The sequence below is a fragment of the Lynx rufus genome, unplaced genomic scaffold (genome assembly GCF_022079265.1).
Source record: "Lynx rufus isolate CCGP_SWC_20201006 ecotype Redwood Valley unplaced genomic scaffold, mLynRuf1.p SCAF_18, whole genome shotgun sequence".
Taxonomy (NCBI): Eukaryota; Metazoa; Chordata; class Mammalia; order Carnivora; family Felidae; genus Lynx; species Lynx rufus.
This window is the reverse complement of record NW_025814832.1, coordinates 28,543,837-28,564,180: the sequence shown is the minus strand read 5'-3', so window position 1 is coordinate 28,564,180 and position 20,344 is coordinate 28,543,837. Positions and strand designations below refer to the sequence as shown.

Below are 20,344 nucleotides of genomic sequence, written 5' to 3'. Positions count from 1 at the left end.
TTCACTGTGTTGACGTAGCTTTATTTCAGCAAATACAAAATATTTCTAGGAACGTCATGGGCTCTCTCTGGGGCAGACCCTCTCCAGCTCGGTTGGCTAGGAATTTTCCGGCCTGTGGGGCGAACGGAAACAGGGACCGTGCAGCAGGCAGGAGCCCCGCCGTTATCTGCGTCCTCGCAAGTTCGCGGACTCCCAGAGATTTACTGACCTCCTGACGTGTCCCGGACGCTGTCCCGTGAGGTCATTCTGGTGTTTTACTGAAGGCTGTCTGGGGACCTGCTCTCTCCCTGCACACGTGCCTCGCTTCTCTGAAGGACTTTCGTCTCCTTAAAGGGAGGCCCCGTGTTGCATATGTGATTTCTTCTACCTCTAGTAGCTAGCGTGGCCCTGGGTGCATTATAAGCACTCAGATGAGCCTATATGTGAAGTAAGTCTCACGCGTCCGCGGGGGAAGCTCTCCGAGGGTCCCAACTCTGATAACACTGATCTGCTCCAGCGTGGAAGGTGAGGGTCGAGTTCGAGTTTTTGCTAAAAGGACGCTCAGAGCCCCCCCCCCCCGGCCCCCTGGGCACATGGGTGTGGGAAGGATTCAGGGGTGCTGTGGGAAGACGGGTAACAGGTCCTGCTGCCCGAGTGTCCAGTCTAACAACCCTGCGCTCTCATTCTGCCTCAGAAGGCTTTCTGGAAGCTTCTGTGACTGCACGGACGCAAGCCGTAGGGGAGCATTCTCTTAGCAAAAAAAAAAAAAAAAAAAATGTCTGACTCCGAAGACAATAATCCCGATTGCTGGAAAACCATGCCTAAGTTTTGGGAACCGCATGGCCCGTGTGTAGCGCCTCTACAGCTACAGACGCGAGAGCGAGCGAGCGAGCCTGCCGCAGCCGGCAAGTCGGGGACGGGGCCTCGCGGGCGGAGGCGGCCTACATGTCGTAGAGCCGGAGCTGCTCCTGCACGTCGCCGTCTGTCATCTCCCCAAACGTCTCCTTGTTGTCCTTCATGAGCTTGAAGATGGCCTCCAGCTGCTCCTTCTGCACTCTGTGGGGAAGAGAGGGGACAGAGGAAGAAGGTGCTCGGGGGCCCAGCGCAGGGGGCCGCCCAGCGCGTCCGGGGCTGGGGCGCTCCCCTCTCGGCTGGTGCCGCGTCTGCTTTCCGGGACAGCAAGAAAGTTAAACTGAAGCCAGATCCACTCAAGACACACGAGCTGGTTGGGCCGAACGGCCTCAGCCCGAAGGTTCTAAAAGCGGGTTCTAAGTCTGGGGTTTTCTAGGTCTGGGGACCCACGTGACCCTGAGAGTTCCTGCGCCCCTGTTTCCCCATGGGTGCCTTTTGAGCTTAGATCTCGCGTGACCCGGGACGTAACGGGGAGAGGGCTGTTTCCGTTCCGTGGCCGGAGAACCCACGAGAAACCATGTTAGCGACAGACTTTTAGAAGGATGAGGACGGAAACCGTTACCAGCTGGGAAGCAGGGAGCACACAGAGGTGCGTATGGAGGCTTGACCAGGGGCAGGGTTGGCACGGGGTCTCGCTGCCCGGAGGAAGGGGCACCTCTTCCTACTTTGCACATATACCTTATGGCCAGCGGGTGCCCTGAACTGGCCTGCACACAGGCCTGCGAGTGAAGGGCTCTTATCTTTTTCTTAAGTTCTTATTTATTTATTTTGAGAGAGAGAGAGAGAATGAGCAGGGGAGGAGCAACGGGAGAGGGAGAGAGAGAATCCCAAGCAAGCTCTTCACGGTCAGCATGGAGTCCGACGCCGGGCTCGAACTCGCGAAGCATGAGATCATGACCTGAACTGAAATCAAGAGTCGGAAGCCCAGCCGACTGAGCCACCCGGGTGCCTCTCAAGGGCTGCTGTCTTTAAGAGGCTCGGCCACCCCATCTGACCAGCACAGGACAGCTCCCAGGGGTGCGAGTGTTGTGAAAGGCTGGGGTGAAACCGCAGCAGGAAACAGGGCTCGGGCCAGTCTGGGGCCTGTTCCCGCTCCAGGTGCTGGCAGCGAGGCTGGTCCTGAGGTTTCCCTGCGCACCGGCCCTCCCTGCGGCCGGCTCCGCTTTAGACGCCGCACGGCAGGGCTTCGGCACGGCCTCCGGCCACCCAGCACCCATAGCGCTGCCCGGGGCGGGGTCCCACCGTCTGGTCTCGTCCCATCAGACTCCTTCGGCGGTGACCCCTTATCTCCCATCCAGCAGGTGGTTTCCTGGCTAGAGCAGCATCTAGAAGCTGAAATACTCAAGTCCCACCTCCCAGCCTCTCTTCGTCGCCCTGGGAACTGTGATTTCTACGGTCCGTTTTCCTGTCCTGCCATAGGTGTTCTGTACCCTACAGTCCGACAAAAGCACTGGGAATGGAAAGGATGTGTGTTGGGCTCCCTGGACGGCATCACAATCCCCCGCCCCAAGTGAACGCAAATTCTCAGGTATTTTCGCCGGCCGCGGCGCTCGGGCAGTTTTCGCAGACATAGGACTTGTACTCTGCTAGAGGGTAACGGGCATCAGAATGAGAGCTCAAATTCTAATGGGTTCGAAGGACAGGATTTCTGAAAAGCAAAGCGAAACTGAAAAAACACACAGTCACCGAGATCATCTACTCAAAGTTTATTGGGCTGAACAAAGGCTGAATACACAGATCCAAGCCATCAGGAGGACGTGAGGCTTGGGGCCCACGAGCCATGTTCAGAAAGATCCCAGACAACTAACTAGCTAGGTAGCTGACCCGGAGGGAGGCAGTCCCCCGCTCACGGCGTCATTAAGATCCCAGTCTGGACAAGGCCGTCGTATTGCGTGTGTGGGGACCTGGGTGCTAACAAGACAGCATCTACCTGTCAGGTCTCGGTGTGGCTGGTGTTCTGTCCCGCGCTCCGTCCCTAAACCTAAGGTTCGAGGCCCAGAGGAGAGGGTCACTGGGAATGCGACACGGCCTAGGGGTTGACATCCCGGCCTTCCATCAGATGGCGATCGTTTTTCTAAAAAACTTACTGCTTAAAAAAATGTTGTAACCAACACATCTAAAAACTGCACATTAGTCTGGTGTAGTATAAACGTCGTCCAATATAAAATTCCAAGAAACGGATCTGGGACTGCTCTCATTCTCTCGCGAAATTCTAACTTATCTATGAAACCTTCTAGGAAAAGGCATAGTCGAGAGATCTATTTCAAGCAAACTATTATTATTGCTTCTGCCAAAGCGAAGGTGGAGATTCGGCCGAGCTTGATAAGAGCGTCAGTGAAAAGGCTTCTTTTAGCAACGAGAGGGCTGGATTCAAGCCTCCTCGAAATGAAGAGTCAGGGCAACCGCAAATCTCTAGCCGACGCTGGTTCCCTGCCGCCCCGCCGTCGATATAGCATCTCTCACCCCCCCCCCCAACGACCGCGCCCGGAAGGGGGACATGGGTCCCCAGGGAGAGGAAGACAAGACCACCCCTAAGCCAGCCACTGAGCGCCGGCGTCTCTCCCTCATTTGCCTGGCACGCCTCCAAGTCTTTCCCGGGTTAGGCGTCAGTGGAGGAAAAGGCAGGGGGTGGGGGGCTGGAATGCAGCCACATGGTTTTAAAATGACAAGGTGGCTGCCACTGGCCATATCACAGGTGTGAAGGGTGTGTGGAGAGCTGGGTTCAGTGATAAGAAAAATCAAAGTCTACGAAACCCTTGCTTAACCGAGCCATCTGCGCCAACAGGGAGGAACGCATCTCCCCCCGGGGGTGGGGGGCCAGGGCGCCCCCTGGCATCCTCCCTGCCGAGGGACGGGTCCTGACGGAGGCTCTAGGTCCCAGCGGGTTTATGTAGGCAAGAGGCACCCGGGAGCCCGCGTGGCTCCGCTCTGGGGATTTCCATTCTAGCGCTCAAGCTTTTAAGATGTCAAAGGGAAAAAGCCTTTAGCAGGAGGCTAAGGATAACTTCATTATTCTTCGGTTCTGTAAAGAGAAATGGGGAGAAAAGATCATTTATTTTACTCCTTCCATCTTGCAAGTATCACGGGGCGGGGGTGGGGGCGGGGAGGAAAGGGGGGCATCGGGGACGACGGGGGAGGACGTTTGGAGTTGCAGAAGCCGGGCTGGACACTGGTTTCTCAGACACGGGGTGAGTTTGCTTCTCATCACCTGCAGCAAGACAGTCTGTCCCCCAGAGCGTGGCACCGTGGCAGCCCGCCGACCCCCATTCTGCGTCCGCGAGGCACTTAGTTAGGCAGAGGGGGCCCCCGCATCTAGGCAGTTGGGCAGGGCAGACGTCTGGACAGATACTGGGTGCTCCGGATGTTTGGCTATGTGCTTCCCTGGGGCCCTCCCGTCCCGCTCTTCCTATTCCCACTGGCTGGGTTTTGTCCCCGCCGGGGACACTGGCACCCTAGGATGTGTGCCCACCCCGTCTAAACAACACCCAGCAGCCCACAGACTTGATGAGGGAAGAGGGGACGATTTTGTCCCTCTGGCGCCCTCTTCTGGAGGTCGGCGTCGCTCATGTTTCTAGACCTTCACACGGGCAAACCCCTCACGGACACACCAGGTTGCGGACACGGGAATATCCTACAGCCTGGGTTCCTCCGCCCGCTCTCGCCCTTCCCTGTCATGCTGAACAAAACACCTTCCACTAGAGTCGTGTCCACACCCAGAAAGGTCAGGACATTGCCGAGGACCTTCAGAATGGAGAGGGTGCTGGGGTCCCAGGTTCCCATCCATCAGAGCCACTTTCCCCTGGACCGGAAGGTGGGACGAACGGATGGCATACAAGGACAGGTGTGGCCAGGGGTGCTTTTTTTTTCTTTTTCCTGCCAAGCCTCCAGCTTCACTAGCTCTGGGAGCGGGGAGGAGCGGTCCGCAGCCTGCAAACCCGCCAGCCCAGCTACACCCTGAGGCTGGATGGGGCGCCTCCCAGAGGAGCTTCGGTGCGAACGCACAGTCCCCCAGCCCGGCATGGCAGTGCCGAGGATACCTGTGAGCCCTAGGCCCCAGGGGACACCTCGGAGGAGGGGGTGCAGCCAGTGAGAAGCGGGCTCATTCTTGGGCAGCAGCTGTCTCTGGATTTGCAAACCTTACCATTTCCGACCCCTTGGGCAGAAGGAACCTGACCTGCGGGCGATTCTAAGGATGGGAATGTCCGTTTAAACACGCGGAAGAACAATCTGGGGTCTTGACTGTAGTCCTGCTTCCTAAAGGCCGTGTTCTGAAAACGTGTAAAGTGAGGCTTTGGGGGATGCTCTTTAGTGGGACCGCTAAAGATTCGGGCTCTGGATACGGCTCTGTTGGCTGAGGTGATAAATTTAACGTCGGGGACTTACAGCATTTATTTGTTAACTAGCTTGCAACTCGACTGGGACCCGGAGTGCCAGGAAAGGAATTAGAAACAGGCAGAGTTTGGTCAGAAAGAATCTTGACGGGCAGAGAAGGGAGCAGACTTTTCGCTGGCCTGTGGTTGCAGCGGTTTGACAATAATATGCCTATTCTTTTCCATACTGGGATTCCAGGGCCGTCTCCTAGACTCAGCTGGGACCAGAGCTACCTCGCGCCCGTCGGCTCTCTCCCGGCCACACGGGAACCACCGTGCTGTAGATGAAAAGACAAAGCCAAACCTGCCAGCCTCTGCAACCCCAAGCGTGGCCATGCAAGGAACAGAAGCAGCCGTTAAGAGGGGTGGCGCGTCAAGGGGCCCCATGCGGTGCCGCGTGAGCTGGCCGCGCGCGCAGGGGCAGGAGGGAGCAGGCACAGGCAGGCTCGTCCAACAGCCGCGGGGAGCATGCTGGGGAAGGGCGGTAATGAAAATGAACATGAACTCCAGCTCCACCCTTCGAGGACGGTGTTTAGCCCCTCAAGTTGGGGCGCGGCGGTGATGACCACAGCCTACAGATGAGGAGAGATCGCCCCCTTCACCCCAAGGGCGACACCCGGGGCGCGGTCTCCACCGCACGGAATAGCCAGGTGTGAACTGGTATATGACAAGTCCCCAAAGACTCCGTAGCGAAAGACCCTCCTGTCTAAACATAACAGAGAAGGGACTTTCCCTCCCCATCGCCAAGGTCCCAGCTCGGAGCCCAGCGACAGCGGCCGTCTGACCCCTGGCCCGAGGCCTGGCATCCATCCCCTAACTGGTCCTTCCTGTTCCAGTGGCTCCTCACATCCTCTGAGCACCGGGAACCAGGACCTCAGCTCCGTCCACGGGGACCTTCGAGAGCCCACAGGTGCATCCAGCCCTGCCTATCCTTAATCCCGGGGCTGCGAAATGTTTCTGTAAAGGGCCCGATACGGACTCTTTTGGGCTTTGTGGGCTTTCTCACTCCGGCCACAGCAGCGCAGAAGCCACCACAGGCCACAGGAAAACCAGAGTGGCCGTGTTCTGGTCACACTGAGCATAGTGACCAGGGCTGAAGTCGGCCACCCCTTCCTCTGAGCCGAAAAACCTGCCTGTCCCACGACTTGGGAGCCCGGGGTTTTTGCCACACGAGGTTTTATCAGCTGCCTCACCTTCTCAGGGCAGGACCAAAGCGGCAGGGGGACAGCCAGCGGGTTTCCCCGCAGCCTCCCTGGTCCCCAGGGGAATGACAGTTCTGCCCAGCCTCACAAGGGGGCGCTAGCTCCCCGCCAGCTGGTCCATGAGGCCCACGGGGGACGCGTGTTCACTGGGCTCCCAGGACCCTGCAGCCCTGGGAGAGGGGCCTGGTCACCCAGCGACCCCCGTGCTGGCGAAGAACGAGGCGGCTGGGTGCTCGGTGCGCAGAATGAATTAATTGGTTATGAAGGCGGCGGGGGGGGGATGGGGGAGGTTTAGACCACGCCAGTCATGTTGGGGACACATTAACAGACAGGAGGGGGGAAGCACCAGTGGTCTAAGAAGTCCGTCTCCTTACCAAAAGGATTTGCAAGATTATGTGTGGTTCAGGACCTAAGGAACGTGCTACAGGGAAGTGAGGTCAGAGGTCAGCTCAATCCTGAAATATAAAGGCAGCAAACCGGGTCACACCCACAGGCAGTGTCAGCAGCACGGAGGAGTGGGGGGGGGGCTCCCCTGGAGGCCAGGTCCCCCTGTTCCGGGTCCTCCTCGCGCTGGGCCGACACCGCCACCCCTCCGCCCCCGGGGAAGAGCCTTCCAGGCCGGCTTTGGAAGAAGTGGGGAACAGCCGCAGGAAGGGAAATGCGGGTTCTCGTGGACAGAGCGGCTTCTGACGTTTGAGGGACCCTGAGTGGTGTGGCCAGTGGCAATGAAAGGGTGGCTGAGTTATGCATTCTGGAAAAATAAACCCTCCTGTCCCCTGTGACCCGAGAACCGCAGCTTGTGCTAACGAGCGGGCGGTGGTCACCACAAGCCTGGGCTCCCGTTTCGATCCTGCTTGAAGCAAAGCACGCCAGCAGGCTCCAGGCCTGGAGACCCCGGGGCTCGGGGTCAGACCCCCGGTTCTCCCTTTCCCAGCCGTCCTGCTGTTTCCAGAGCGCTCCTTGGCACGCTGGCGGGACGGAGCGCAGAGGATCCGCGGAGGTTAGCCCACGGGTGTGCGGGGGGTGTCCGGCGGGGGTGGGGGGCGCCCGACTCTAAACCTGGGGCGCTACACGGCTGCCTCGGCCTCCGAGCTCCACGGAGCAGAACGGATACAGAAGGAAGGCGGCCGCTGGGCGAGGAGGGGCCGGAGGGGAGCGGCCAGAGAGATGAGCAGGAAGAATCGAGCTCTGTCCTAAAGTGACAGATTGGTTCTGTCATGAACTCTGTCTGGTCCAGGCTCTTCCCCGGCTTGGCATCTCGCTTTTTCCCTCTGCAGCGGGGCGGGGCGGGGCAGGGGAGGGGCTCAGCGGGTCCTCCCCGAGCGCCCCGAGGGGACCGGACCGTCTCCAGGGGAGACGAGCCCAGCTGAGTGGAGGCAGGACAGACAGATAGGAAAGAAGCCCTGAAACGAAAACAAAACGGAGGGTGGCAGGGGGTGGGGGCAGGCAGCTGGCCCGAGGCTCAGCTCGCCTCCTCTCCTGGCCCCCGAGGGCAGGGGCCAGACAGCCCTGGCTCCTCGGAGAGGAAGGTGTGCGGCCTACCTCTGTTCTTCCTCCAGCTCCTCTTTGGTCATCATCTTCTTGTACTGGTTTCCCCGCAGCTTCCCGGGGCTGTATTTAAAGGAGAAGACCTCTCCCCCTGCAGGGAGGAGACGGGGAAGGGGGTAAGAGCTGGCGCGTGGGACTGGGGAGGGGGCTGGGCGCCTCCCACAGACTCCGAGTCCCTCCCTCCACCACCCCCCCCGCCCCCGTCCACCCTGGTGACCACGCACGTGCTGCCCGGGCCTCCGAGAGGGCACCTGCGACTTTTCTGCTCGACTGGCAGGGCTCCCTCCCACACTCTTCCCATGAAATCCCACAGTGACTTGGGGATTCGAAATGGGGATACAGAGACAAAAATGAGATAGTTGGAGAGAAATCAGTCCCCCCTCCCCAAATGGTATGGCTCCATCCACCAAATGCTGGACCCCTCCCCCAAGGCAGGGTTCAGCCATCCACAGAGCTGTCTGGCAAAGGCTCCCGCCAAGCCGCTGCCTTCGAGGACACTCTACCCTCCTCACTGAAGCCGCTCCCCCCACCCCACCCCCATTACTGCTGTGCGAATTACATCAGACCCAGCAGGCTGGGCCAAGGTGCGGGGCTCCCTGCCTCTCCTCGGGTCCCAGGCCCGGAGGGTGGCACAGGGACTCCTGATCCTTCTGCCGAGGTCCTCCAGGCTCTGGGGCTTGGGGGATGCCCGCCAGCTATCAGAAATCTGAAGCAACGCATCCAGCTCACAGGAGTGATGTGGGATCTTTCACACCGTGTTGAATTTGGGCATCCAAACCGGTGCCTAGTACTGAATAGGTGTACCGGGATTTGCCAGTCCCCGAGAGCAGACTCCTTAGCCGCCTTAGAACAAACAATCTCGAGGCCCGATGAGAGGGCACGCCAGAGGTCTGGACAGAGAAAGGCAGGAATGTGCGACAGGGAGCCAGGGCAGGTGCTGAGCAGAGACTGCCAGGGCGGAAGAGAAAAGAGCTTCAGAGCGGAGCCCTGGGCTGAGTATCGGAGGGAGAGAGCCCCCCGCCCTGGGAATCGATGGCCGTAAGTGGTCCTTCAACCCAGCAGGTGTAGGGCAGACGGCCTGGGGCGCCCCAGGGGCTGTGGCCTCGCCTTAGGGAGAAGTTCCTACATTAGTACCAGGATTCATGGGCTCTTTATTCTTTCTGCAGACATGAAGTGAGCTCTCTGCTAGGTGCTGGGGGCTTAGCCGTGAGTCAAACGGGCAGCAAGCCAAGGTAAGTAAAATACAGCGTTTGACGCTGGTCATGAGAGCTCTGCAGAAAGAACAGGGGTGTGGGAGGCAGGGAGGGGGCTGCTTGGAAGTTTCACTGGAGATGGGGTGGGGGTGGCATCGGGAAGGGTTTTGCAGATGATAGTCGAAGGGAGCAAACCCTGTGCCGTCTGGCAGCCAGATCCGGTAAAGCAGGGAGGCCAGCGGCACTGGGTGGCAGAGAGAGGGGCCAGGCCGCGTGGTCGGGGAGGGGGGGCTTGGTTCTTCCTCCGGGTGAGACAGGGCTTGGGGCAGAGACGGGAGAATCCGCTCCCACCCCCCCATCCCCACCCCCCACTGGAGACCCTGGTCCCCGCCGGCCGGCTCTTCTGGAACCAGCTCAGGCTGACAAACCAAGGGCTGGGTCCTTGGGGACCGCAGGATCAGGGGCTCCCAACAGCACCAGGTATGGCCTGCCTGCGTCTGAGGATCTGGGCGCTTTGCTGAGTAATTCCGAGCCCCTGTCTGAGGGGCCCGGGTCCCTGGTTGCCAGGAAAGCCCTGAGAAGCCTGCGTTCGGGGCGGAATCACACAGAGCTGCGGTCTCAGACTGAGCTCAGCGACCAACACACCAACCACCAACGACGACGCTCGCCGCTCGCTCTGGACCTCCAAGACAGGCAACAAAGAAACCCAATTACCCTCAACGTCAAGGTCATTGTGTTGCTATGTTTTAGAAAAACAGCGATTTTAATTCTGCCAGCTGGGCGCTGCTCAAGGTTTCAATTTACGGGGCAGGTCTGATGATTTTATGTTTTCCAAGCCAGGCAGAACGAACGACCGAACGTCCGTCCGGAGAAGCTTTTCCCTTAATCACATCGCACGTGGCGTACCGAGTGATCCGCGGCCGCGTCCAATCCAGCCAGACCAGGGGGTTTCGAGGTGAGAGCCTCCCGGGGAGGAGGACTTCTTGCAGCCTTGTGTGACTGACTCACCAATTTGCTTAGGAAGGGCATCTTAGCGACACTAATCAATTAGCCTGGGAGCTGAGCTTCGCCGCCAAGGGCCTGGGGGCCCACTCTTCTTTCCTCTGACAGCTGGGGCCATAGCCCTCCCCTCCCCTCCCCTGCCTTGTCAGAGCTGGCAGGTGGCGGCTGGGGGCTGGGGGCCGTCCAGGGGCAGCAGTCAGATAAGGAGGGAGGGCCCAGCGATGAGGCACACGGCTGGGGGTGGGGCTAGTGAGCCTCCCCTTGTCCTGGCCGACGGGGGGCCTCCGGCGGCCTCGGCTCCTGCCCCTTTCTGTGTCCCCAAGTCACTAACGGGACCCCCACCTCTGGCATCCCTGCAGCCACCTGGGGCCACGAGGCAGGGACAGACCCCAGGGCCACAGTTCCCGTGCGTCTCTAACCCCCAGATGACGGAGAAGCTACTGCCTGCCTTTCCCTCTTCCCCTGAGGCAGTACTGACAGAAGCCACAGCGGCCTGTGGGGCCTCGGCGGGGTGCCGGGGGCCCCCCAGCGCAGCCGCAGCGCCAGCCCACACGCCCACACCAGCCGTGGTCACTGCATTCCTGCAACGCGTTCTTTCCACTGCCCCTGCCAGCAGTCGGCCAAAAGTCACAGCAACAGTCTTGCCTTTTGACAAATTGAGAACTACTTCGGACATACACGAACGCACGTCCTCCGTGTACTTGCCGTGTAGATGAACAAATGTTGACGTGTTGCTGTTTTTTGTTTTCTTGGCTTTTGTTTTTAAGTTTATTGATTTTGAGGGGGCAGGAGGAGAGAGAGAGAGAGAGAGAGAGAGAGGATCCCAAGCAGGCTCCGCACCAGCAGCTCAGAGCCCGACTCGGGTCTCGAACTCACAGACTGTGAGATCATGACCTGAGCCGAGATCAAGAGTCGGATGCTTCACCGACTAATGGAGCCACTCAGGCGTCCCTGATTTTTTGTGTTTGTTTGTTTGTTTGTTTGTTTTAATTTTTTTTTTCAACTTTTTTATTTATTTTCGGGACAGAGAGAGACAGAGCATGAACGGGGGAGGGGCAGAGAGAGAGGGAGACACAGAATCGGAAACAGGCTCCAGGCTCCGAGCCATCAGCCCAGAGCCTGACGCGGGGCTCGAACTCCGGGACCGCGAGATCGTGACTGAGGTCGGACGCTTAACCGACTGCGCCACCCAGGCGCCCCTGTGTTTGTTTTTAAGAAATAAAACACGACAGACCCAGTGGAAACCCACACCGTGCTTGGTTCTGCCTCTGTCCGGCCAGGGCACTGGCCCCCGGGGGTGCCCAGGACAAGCCCACCGCCTTCCACCCGCTCGGGTTCGAGCTGGCCAGTTTCCTTAACGCTCCCAGACACGCCTGCTCCCTTCTCCTGGCCGGCCAGAGTCTGATGGCGGGGATCCCACTCACCATCTTCCTCCTCAGGCTCTGCTCGGGGTGGGTCCTCCTGGCCATCACGCTCCTGCTCCTCTTCCTGCAAGATAAAGAGAGAGTCAGCGCCCGGTGCCCGGAGCTCGACACGGTTTACTCGGATACCGCCACCCAGGCGTCCCCGACCCCTTGGTGAAAGCGACCTGACCCTGGCCCCCGGGCAGGAGGGATGCGCCACAGCGGTGGGGGCACTGGAGGCCGGTGACCGCCTTGGGGAGGTGGGGCAGCGGTGGGCAGAGCGTCAGGAGAGGAAGGGGCCGCCGAGGGCCAGCCTGAGCCCACACGGCGCCGGCGCCGGTGCCTGTCTGTTGGGCGTGGTCGGGAGGACGCTGGTGGGGGCCACGGTTAACCAGCAGGTGGAATCCGTATGATCCCCGAGCTAACGCTGTTTGGCCAAGACGATAAGGGCCGAGGCGCTGTGCTTTCGACCTTTGGACCTCAGTCTCTTTACCCTTTCCGGGTGGGTGCTGGCCAAAGCCTGTGGATGCCGTTTTGGTAAGGGGACTGGGGACTCCCATCCCACACTCTGGGTGCGACTAAAGGCGCCAGAGGAAAACTGGCGGGCCATGCGGGGCCGGGCCATCACAGAGAAGGTGCGTTCGCGGGCTCTGCCTCCCGGAACCTCATTCCTCCCGTTTCAGAGTCCATTTCCCCCACCTCCTGGAGGCCCGGCTCTCCCACGAATGGACTCAATAAACAGACGGCTGGAAGGAGCGTCCCGAGATGGCCTTCTTGGGAGGAAGGAGTGACTCCAGCCTGCAGGAATGCTGGGGGGCACCGGGGACACGCGGCCCAAGGAGCTGTGATGGACAGCGGGCCGGCGGATCCGGAGACACCCCCGGTGTACAAGGGGGAGGCACACACGGAGTGAGCTCCCCGGGCGGCGAAGGCAGCACGTCCAGGCCTCTGGGACTCGGCGCCCAGGGGGCGGGGGGCAGCCAGGGTGGCGGCCTCGGCAGGGGCAGGGAGGAGCGGCCGCAGAGCGGAGGAGCTCTGTCCCTCACGGCAGAGCGAGCGAAGCTGGGCTGCAATTCTGCACGAGCCCAACCGCGGGTCGTAAGTGGCAAACCCTGAAGGGCCTTGACTTTCTGTCGCTCACAAAAGGCAGCCAGGGGGAGCCGGGCGGGAGCCGGGAGCAGGGCTCTCCATTCAGTTTCCATCCAGCTCAGCGTCAGATGTGAGCGATGTTGCCCAGAGCGCAGGTCAGTACGTGGCGCCTGGGTGTCCAGATGCCCCGAGAAGTTTGCCCAGCAAAGCATCTTTGTGGCTGTGGGGAGGGGGAGGGGGCGGGGGCAGGCCCCTTCGGGGGAGGCAGGGTAAGGAGACACCCCTGTGACCCAGCACACCCACCGCTAGGGACCTGCTCTGGACTGGAAAACCATCTGTCCGGGTTTTTCTACAGTGACTCTGATTTTGTGCCGCAGAAACCAATCCAAACTGGAAACCACTGGAATGTTCATCCTTAAAGTTCCATATATTTGGTTAACATGTTCACCAAAATACTAACAGGTTGAATATATCACAGCACACACACACACACCATGCATCAGTGTGCATTAAAAAGGAGGCAGCCGGGGGCGCCTGGGTGGCTCAGTCTGTTGGGTGACCGACTCTTGATTTCAGCTCAGGTCATGATCTCACGGTTCATGAGTTTGAGCCCCGCGTCGGGCTCTGTGCTGACAGCTCGGAGCCTGGAGCCTGCTTCGGATTCTGTGCCTCCCTCTCTCTCTGCCCCTCCCCTGCTCATGCTCTGTCTCTCTCTCTCTCTCTAAAATAAATAAACATTAAAAAATTTTAACAAGGAGGCAGCCATACACATTGATGTGAAAAATGCATCAGGACAAATTTCCAACGGGAAAAAGCAAGAGGCAGCACAGTGTGAGAGGGGCCATCTTCTGGGTGTAAATATAAAAATGGAAATGCACATATATGCTCATAATCACCGAGAAAAAGTTTTCTGGAAGGACATACAAGACACTGTTAATGGCTACCTTTGGGGAGAGGGGCTGGGGGGGACAGCCTTTTGTTTTTATCTTACACATTTCAGTATAATTTGGATTTTCTAATATGCATGGAGATACATGGATTTCTCTTAATATATCTTAAAAATGCTACATTTTTAAATGCTACGGTTCAATGGGTCTTTGAACTGTGAAATTGGTGATTTTTTAAATGTTTATTTATTTTTGAGAAATAGAGAGAGAGAGCACAAGTAGGGGAGGGGCAGAGAGAGAGGGAGACACAGAATCCAAAGCAGGGTCCAGGCTCTGAGCTGTCAGCACAGAGCCCGACGCGGGGCTCAAACCCGTGAACCGTGAGATCATGTTCTGAGTCGAAGTCGGACGCCCAACCGACGAGCCACCCGGGCGCCCCTTGACAGCTTGAACATGATTTTAAGGGGGGGGTCGACCAGCTCACCAAGGTGCCCGTGGGAGAGGACTCCTCTACCTGCCTATCCATGCAGACTCTGGCACACAAAGAGTTAAAATGAAAACCTTAGCCTTCAAATGTCAGGAAGCTAAGTATAAAAGGAATTTAAATAGGTAAATATTCAACTATGTGTATTGTAGCTCTGTAGCATTCGCATTTCTTAAGTTATTAAAACTTAAAACTGCACTAAGACTTTGGAGGTACCTCTGTAACCCAGAATTAAATTAAAGATAAATAGTGTTGTGTGTGTGGTAGAGATGGATAGATAGATGCCGTTATAAAATTTCCTGTGTGGGTCTGTGGCTTTTAAAATCGATTTTTTAGGGGTGCCTGGGTGGCTCCGTTGGTGGCACGTCTGACTCTCGATTTCAGCTCAGGTCGTGATCTCACGGTTCGTGAGTTTCAGCCCCTCTCTCGGCCCCTCCCCTGCTCGCTCTCTCTCTCTTTCACAAAATAAACTAATAAATAAATAAAATAAAATAGATTTTTTTATTGCAGTCTTCATGAAGTCTGGAAAATAGTGCTGAATTGGCCACATGCTGTTTTCTGTCTGTGCAGAAATGCCCTTCGTTCAGAAGATGCCCCTCGAAGCCTCTGGGCCCTTCTCTCCTTGGGGAGAAGGGACGTCTGGTCCCAGAGCTGTGAGCCTGGGAATGTGTGTGTTGGGGGGGGCGATCGGGGGGCGCCTGGCTGTGGTTGTCCCCGAGGCCACTCCACCCTGGCCTTCCCCTGTCCGTGAGAGACTCAACTCCCAGTTCTGCGCAGGCTGACCAGCCAAGTTGCTGTCACCGACAGCCAGAGTCCTGACCCCTGTCATTGCCTCCTCACCCGCCACTTAGCAAGCCCAGAACACATCGATTTCTCTCGGGAGAGTGCTGCCTGCATCAGATGCCGGCAGGACGGCAGCTGGGGGATGGGTAGGATGCTGGAGTTTTCCACCTGTGCTTTGGGGAAGCACCCCAGGCCCACACGTTTATCTGGGCTTACTTAGTGGGCTTTTAGATAACATCATGATAATGGAAAGGATTCCATTATTAAACAGAACGCTGTGTATTGCATTTTGGCCTTATTTTATAAAAAAAAAGTGTACACAACAGAAAAACCCGAGTGCTGACACCGGTAATAAGATGGACAGGTCTCGTAAACAGTGCGATTGGGCCACAGATGGCCATCCTTCTGGACGGCGGTGGCCCTCCAGCCTCCGTCCAAGACTCTCTGCCTCAAGATGGTGAACTGTGGGGGCGCCTGGGTGGCTCAGTGGGTTAAGTGTCCGACTCTTGATTTTAGCTCAGGTCACAATCTCACAGTTTGTGGGTTCGAGCCCTCCACTGGGCTCTGCGCTGCCAGTGTGGAGGCTGCTTGGGGTTCTTTCTCTCCGTCTCTGCCTCTGCCCTCTCCCTCTGCTTGCGCTCTCTCTCATCCCCCTGCTTGCGCTCTCTCTCAAGAAACATTAAAAAAAAAAAATCAAGAAACATTAAAAAAAAAAAAAAAGGCAGTGAACTGTAAACTATGTGTATGACAGTGAAGGAAAGCAGTAAGGTGGAACCGTGTACCAAATGCTAGAACAGGGGAGCCTGGGTGGCTCCGTCGGTTGAGCATCCGACTTTGGCTCAGCTCATGATCTCGCAGTTCGTGAGTTCGAGTCCCGCATCGGGCGGGACTGAGGGGCGCAGCGAGGCCCCAGAGGGGACGTCAGGCGGGGAGCCTCGTGGCTTTTGCAGTGACTGGCTGGAGTCTGGTGTGACCGCAGGGGATCACGGGGGTCAGGAGGCAGGGCTCGGACCAGGAAGATCTTATAGGGAACAAGGCATTGAGGAGCCCCCGGCAGCTTTTAAATGGGGAGAAAGAGGAGGAGACCGGCATTTTTGGAGCAGGAAGTAGGAAGGCATGGTGAGGGCAGGATAGGAGGCAGGATGAACTTCCAGAAGGGGGGGGGTCCAAGTGCAGGTGAGGGATGTAAGGCCTGATCGGGGAGGGTAAGGGACTCGGCCCTCAGCTCAGTGTTTGTCGAATGAATCAGCGAAGGCCCACCTGCATCTGGTTCGAGGCAATGCCCTGGGGGTCTCGAAGTCGGAACCCCACCCGTGGGCTTGCTCCCTGACACAGCTCGGCTAGGACCACGCCTGGGGCAGCATGACCCCGGCAGCTGCTCAGAGTGGGGACTGCCAGCCCAGCCCACAAGAGCCCATCGCTGTGGATTTCTTCTATTTTTTTTTTTTTAATGTTTATTTAAGTTTGAAGGAGAGAGAGAGAGACAGAGTGTGAACGGGGGAGGGGCAGAGAGAGAGAAAGGGAGACACAGAATCCCAAGCGGGCTCCAGGCTCTGAGCCGTCAGCACAGAACCCGACGCGGGGCTCGGACCCGCCAACTGTGAGATCATGACCGAGCCGAAGTTGGACGCTCAACCAACAGAGCCACCCAGGCGCCCCCACTGATGTGGATTTCTTGTCACTGCCCTTGGTCCCGAGAGTGACACATGGCACCTGTGTGTTGTAGACTGAATTATGTCCCTCCCCAAAGTCATATGCTGAGGTCCCAGCTGCCAGTACCTCAGACTGTGACTACGTTTGCAGAGGGGGCCTTTGAAGAAGGAATTAAGTTAAAACAAGGCCGTGAGGGTGGGTCCTGCCCCAGTCTGACTGGTGTCCTTCTAAGAGCAAATGTATAAGAGGAGGACACACAGGGAGACGCCAGGCGAGCGTGTGCTCGTGGAAAGGCCCCGGGAGGACGCAGTGAGAAGGTGGCCCCTGCAAGCCGGGGAGAGAGGCCTCGGGAGAGACGGACTCTGCCCCCCGCCTGGATCTCACAGTTCTTTTTTTTTTTTTTTTTTTTAATTTTTTTTTTTCAACGTTTTTTATTTATTTTTGGGACAGAGAGAGACAGAGCATGAACGGGGGAGGGGCAGAGAGAGAGGGAGACACAGAATCGGAAACAGGCTCCAGGCTCTGAGCCATCAGCCCAGAGCCCGACGCGGGGCTCGAACTCACGGACCGCGAGATCGTGACCTGGCTGATGTCGGACGCTTAACCGACTGCGCCACCCAGGCGCCCCTCACAGTTCTGGACAAAGTAAATGTCTGTGTCTCAAGCCGCCCTAGCAAGCCAGTGTAAATCAATTTTGTGAAAGCTGTGAGTCGGTGACACCCTCGGAGACAGACAGCTGGCGTCACCCTGGCTGGCCCCCAAAGCAGTCCCAGGCGGGGAACCCAACCCCATCGCCTCCCTGACCAAGAGTCCCAGCGTTTCGCTACTGGATAGAACCCGAGGGCTTTAACGCCACGTGGCCCCGGCCACTTTTCCTCCAGTGGAGGGATGGGTGGGGGGACAGGCAAAGCACAGGGGCCAGGGTCTCCCAGAGGCCGAGGGGGGAGGCTTCTCGGAGCCAGTGCGAGCCTGCAGACAGCATGTTGCCTTTTATGGCTGCCTTGATGCGCAGCGCGAGGCAGAGGATGGGGAGACGGAGACGGAGACAGAGACAGGGGTAGGGAAGAGACAGAGAGAGAGAGAGAGAGAGAGAGAAACATCTCTCTGCTTGAGCAGAAGGCTCAGCCCTGGGGTCCCGCACACAGGCTCTGCTGGGACCCTGTGAGTTGCCACCAAAGCCAACTGGGCTGTGACCGCGGCAGGGCCCCTGGTTAATCCGGGAGCGATTTTAGAGGACCGCGGCTCCGCCAGGCAGGGGGAGAGGGAGGCCTCACTTCCCTGGGGATGCCCGACCCTCCCTCCCCGGCAGCAGCCAACAGAGAGAGGGGCCTGCACGATTCCCCTGCACCTCTCCTCAGCCTGGGCAGCTCCACCCACCGCAGCGGCTGCAGGCTTCCCACGTGGGCACCGAGAACAACGGGCATCGTGCGGGCGCTGCCTCCCCCCCCCCCCGCCCGGCCCCAGCTCCACTGCAGGCAGGGGGGGGTGTGACGGTGCTCTCTCCCCTCCCAGAAAGATGCCATTAGGCAATCAGGCCGCTCATCTTTTGCATTCAGGGGGAGCAGCTGCGGGCGCAGACCTGGCGCCAGCTCCCGGAGCGCCCGTGCTGGGCGGGGAGGGTGGGGCCGGCAGAGGTCATGGTCACGGCGGCTCTCTCTCTCTCTCTCTCCCCCCCCCCCCGCCCGAATGTCCAAACAGCTCAGCCACCGCACGCCCAAGTGACAGCTCCAGGCAGGGGACCCTGTATTTGCGGCTGGATAAGGCGCACCCCTGAGCCAAGGAACTTGTGTCTTCTTATCTCAAACTGGCCCCTCTCAGCCTTTCTCTGTGATCACCGCGTCTTTGACACTTGGTCATGGCCCGGGAACGCCGATTCAAGTCTGCTGCTTCCTTTCTGCTTCCGCTTCTCAACCGCTGTCCCTGTCCCCCCGCCATGCCCCGTCCCCCCAAAAGTCCCTAAGATTCACCCTCATTCTCACGCTCCTACCAGTCGCTCGGTGCCTGAAACGGCACCGTTGTCCTTGACCTCACTCTCCCCTGACTCATTTGCTCCGAGAACACCTTAAAATGCCAGCTCGATCATGCTTTTTTCCCCACTAGAACCCTAAAATGACGGCTGCCGGGTTCAATTCAAATATCCCCAGGCCTGTGAAGTTTTCCTGCTTCCTGATTCAGGGGCTCAGTCTCTAAGGCTTCCCGGGAAGTGCTCTCCTCTCCCACCACTCCCAGGGACTGCCATGGGAGGGCAGGCTGGAACTTAGGGTCCCCCTTGGAACCAAGGCCTCGGGTATGTGATCTCGGGCATTCACCTGTGGGTGATCCTCCTTCCTTTGCGCGGGGTCCTTCGAGGTCACAGAATCCGGGGAGGATGGTCTTGAGCTCAGTTTTTATTTTGCCCTCAGTGGGCAGACCCCTGGAGCTTTGTGGTGGGTACTGAGGGGATTGCTGTGAGGAGGGGCAGGGGAATAGAGGGGCTGAGACCTCCACCCAGGGCAGATCTGCTTTTGCCTTATGCACTGGGCTTCCACTTAAGATTGAAGAAGAAAAAAGGTATCTAGCGCCTTAAAAAAAATTGTTTTTCATGTTTTATTATTTATTTTTGACACACAGAGAGACAGAGCGTGAGCGGGGGAGGGGAAGAGAGAGAGGGAGACCCAGAATCCGAAGCAGGCTCCGGGCTCCGAGCTGTCAGCACAGAGCCCGACGCGGGGCTCGAACCCACAATTGTGACCTGAGCTGAAGTCGGACGCTTAACCGACTGAGCCACCCAGGCGCCCCCTTAATTTTTTTTAAATGTTTATTTATATTTGAGAGAAAGAGACAGAGTGCCAGCGGGGGAGGGGCAGAGAGACAGAGACAGAATCTGAAGCAGGCTCCGGGCTCTGAGCTGTCAGGACGGAGCCCAACGCGGGGCTCGAACTCACCAGCTGTGAGATCATGACCTGAGCCGAAGTCGGCCGCTTAACCGACTTGAGCCCCCCAGGTGCCCTGCTAGTGCTTTTAAAAATGTGAGGAAGCCACTGTGGCTTTGACCTAATTCAAAACCCTATAGCTGATAAAACCTTTGATGAAAGTTCTCCAGTGTGTTTGAACACTTGTAGCCTCGGGGAGCTCACTACCTTACAGAGCCGTCTGCCTCTCTGGGGCATCCGGGGGCATGAAGAGAAATGGCCTCTGCCTGCTGCCCAGGCCAGTCCTACGAGGAGGTGGCATTGCCTCCTGGCAGGGGCTGCCCCGTTCCTTCTCTTTGTTGTTCCTGCGGTTTATAAATTCCACAAGCATGTGGTGGGTGCTACTGTGTGCTGAGCCTGCTGTAGGAGCTGGAGGTGTGGCCGTGACCACGGCAGGCAGGGACCCTGTTCTCCGGAGCCGACATTCCGCTTCGGCAGACAATGCGTGCTGACATAAGGGATGACCTCAGACCCTGTGGAGTGCCGTGAAAAAAGCCCGATAGAATGGCGTGCTGGAGCAGGGGTGGGGGACTTCTATCCGCTAAGGTGCTCAGGCGCCAGACCCTGGAAAGGCAAGGGGGCAGGAGCAGTCATGTGAAGGTCTAGGCCAGGGAGGGTCCTCCGGGCAGAGCGGAGAGCAAATCCCAGGGTCCGGATGGGGGGCAGGCCTGGTGTGTCTGAGAGCTGGGAAGGCGGCCGTGGCTGCAGAGAGGAGGCAGGGCGGGCCGCAGGGCCGAGGCAGGAGTTTGGAATGTATTCTGTGCCACCGCAGGGCTTAGAGCAGGAGAGCGTGAGGGGCCCGTTTCCAGGTTATAAAGATCGCGCTGGTTGTTGGGTGGAATGTGGGGGGCGGGCTGGAAGCAGGGGGAGCCGCTGAGAGGTTCCTGC

General features: G+C 58.3%; 1 protein-coding gene across 1 annotated transcript in view; it reads right to left on the bottom strand.

The window, feature by feature from the left end:
• The window catches only part of MXRA7 (matrix remodeling associated 7), a 28,650-nt gene continuing 8,306 nt past the window's right edge, over positions 1-20,344 (bottom strand). Inside the window, exons 2-4 of the mRNA XM_047080423.1 lie at positions 11,631-11,694; positions 8,006-8,102; positions 1-1,035 (exon numbers count right to left, since the gene is read on the bottom strand). Of these exons, the coding sequence (XP_046936379.1) occupies positions 921-1,035; positions 8,006-8,102; positions 11,631-11,694 (276 nt within the window). The 3' untranslated portion in view covers positions 1-920. The remainder of the gene's footprint in view (positions 1,036-8,005; positions 8,103-11,630; positions 11,695-20,344) is intronic.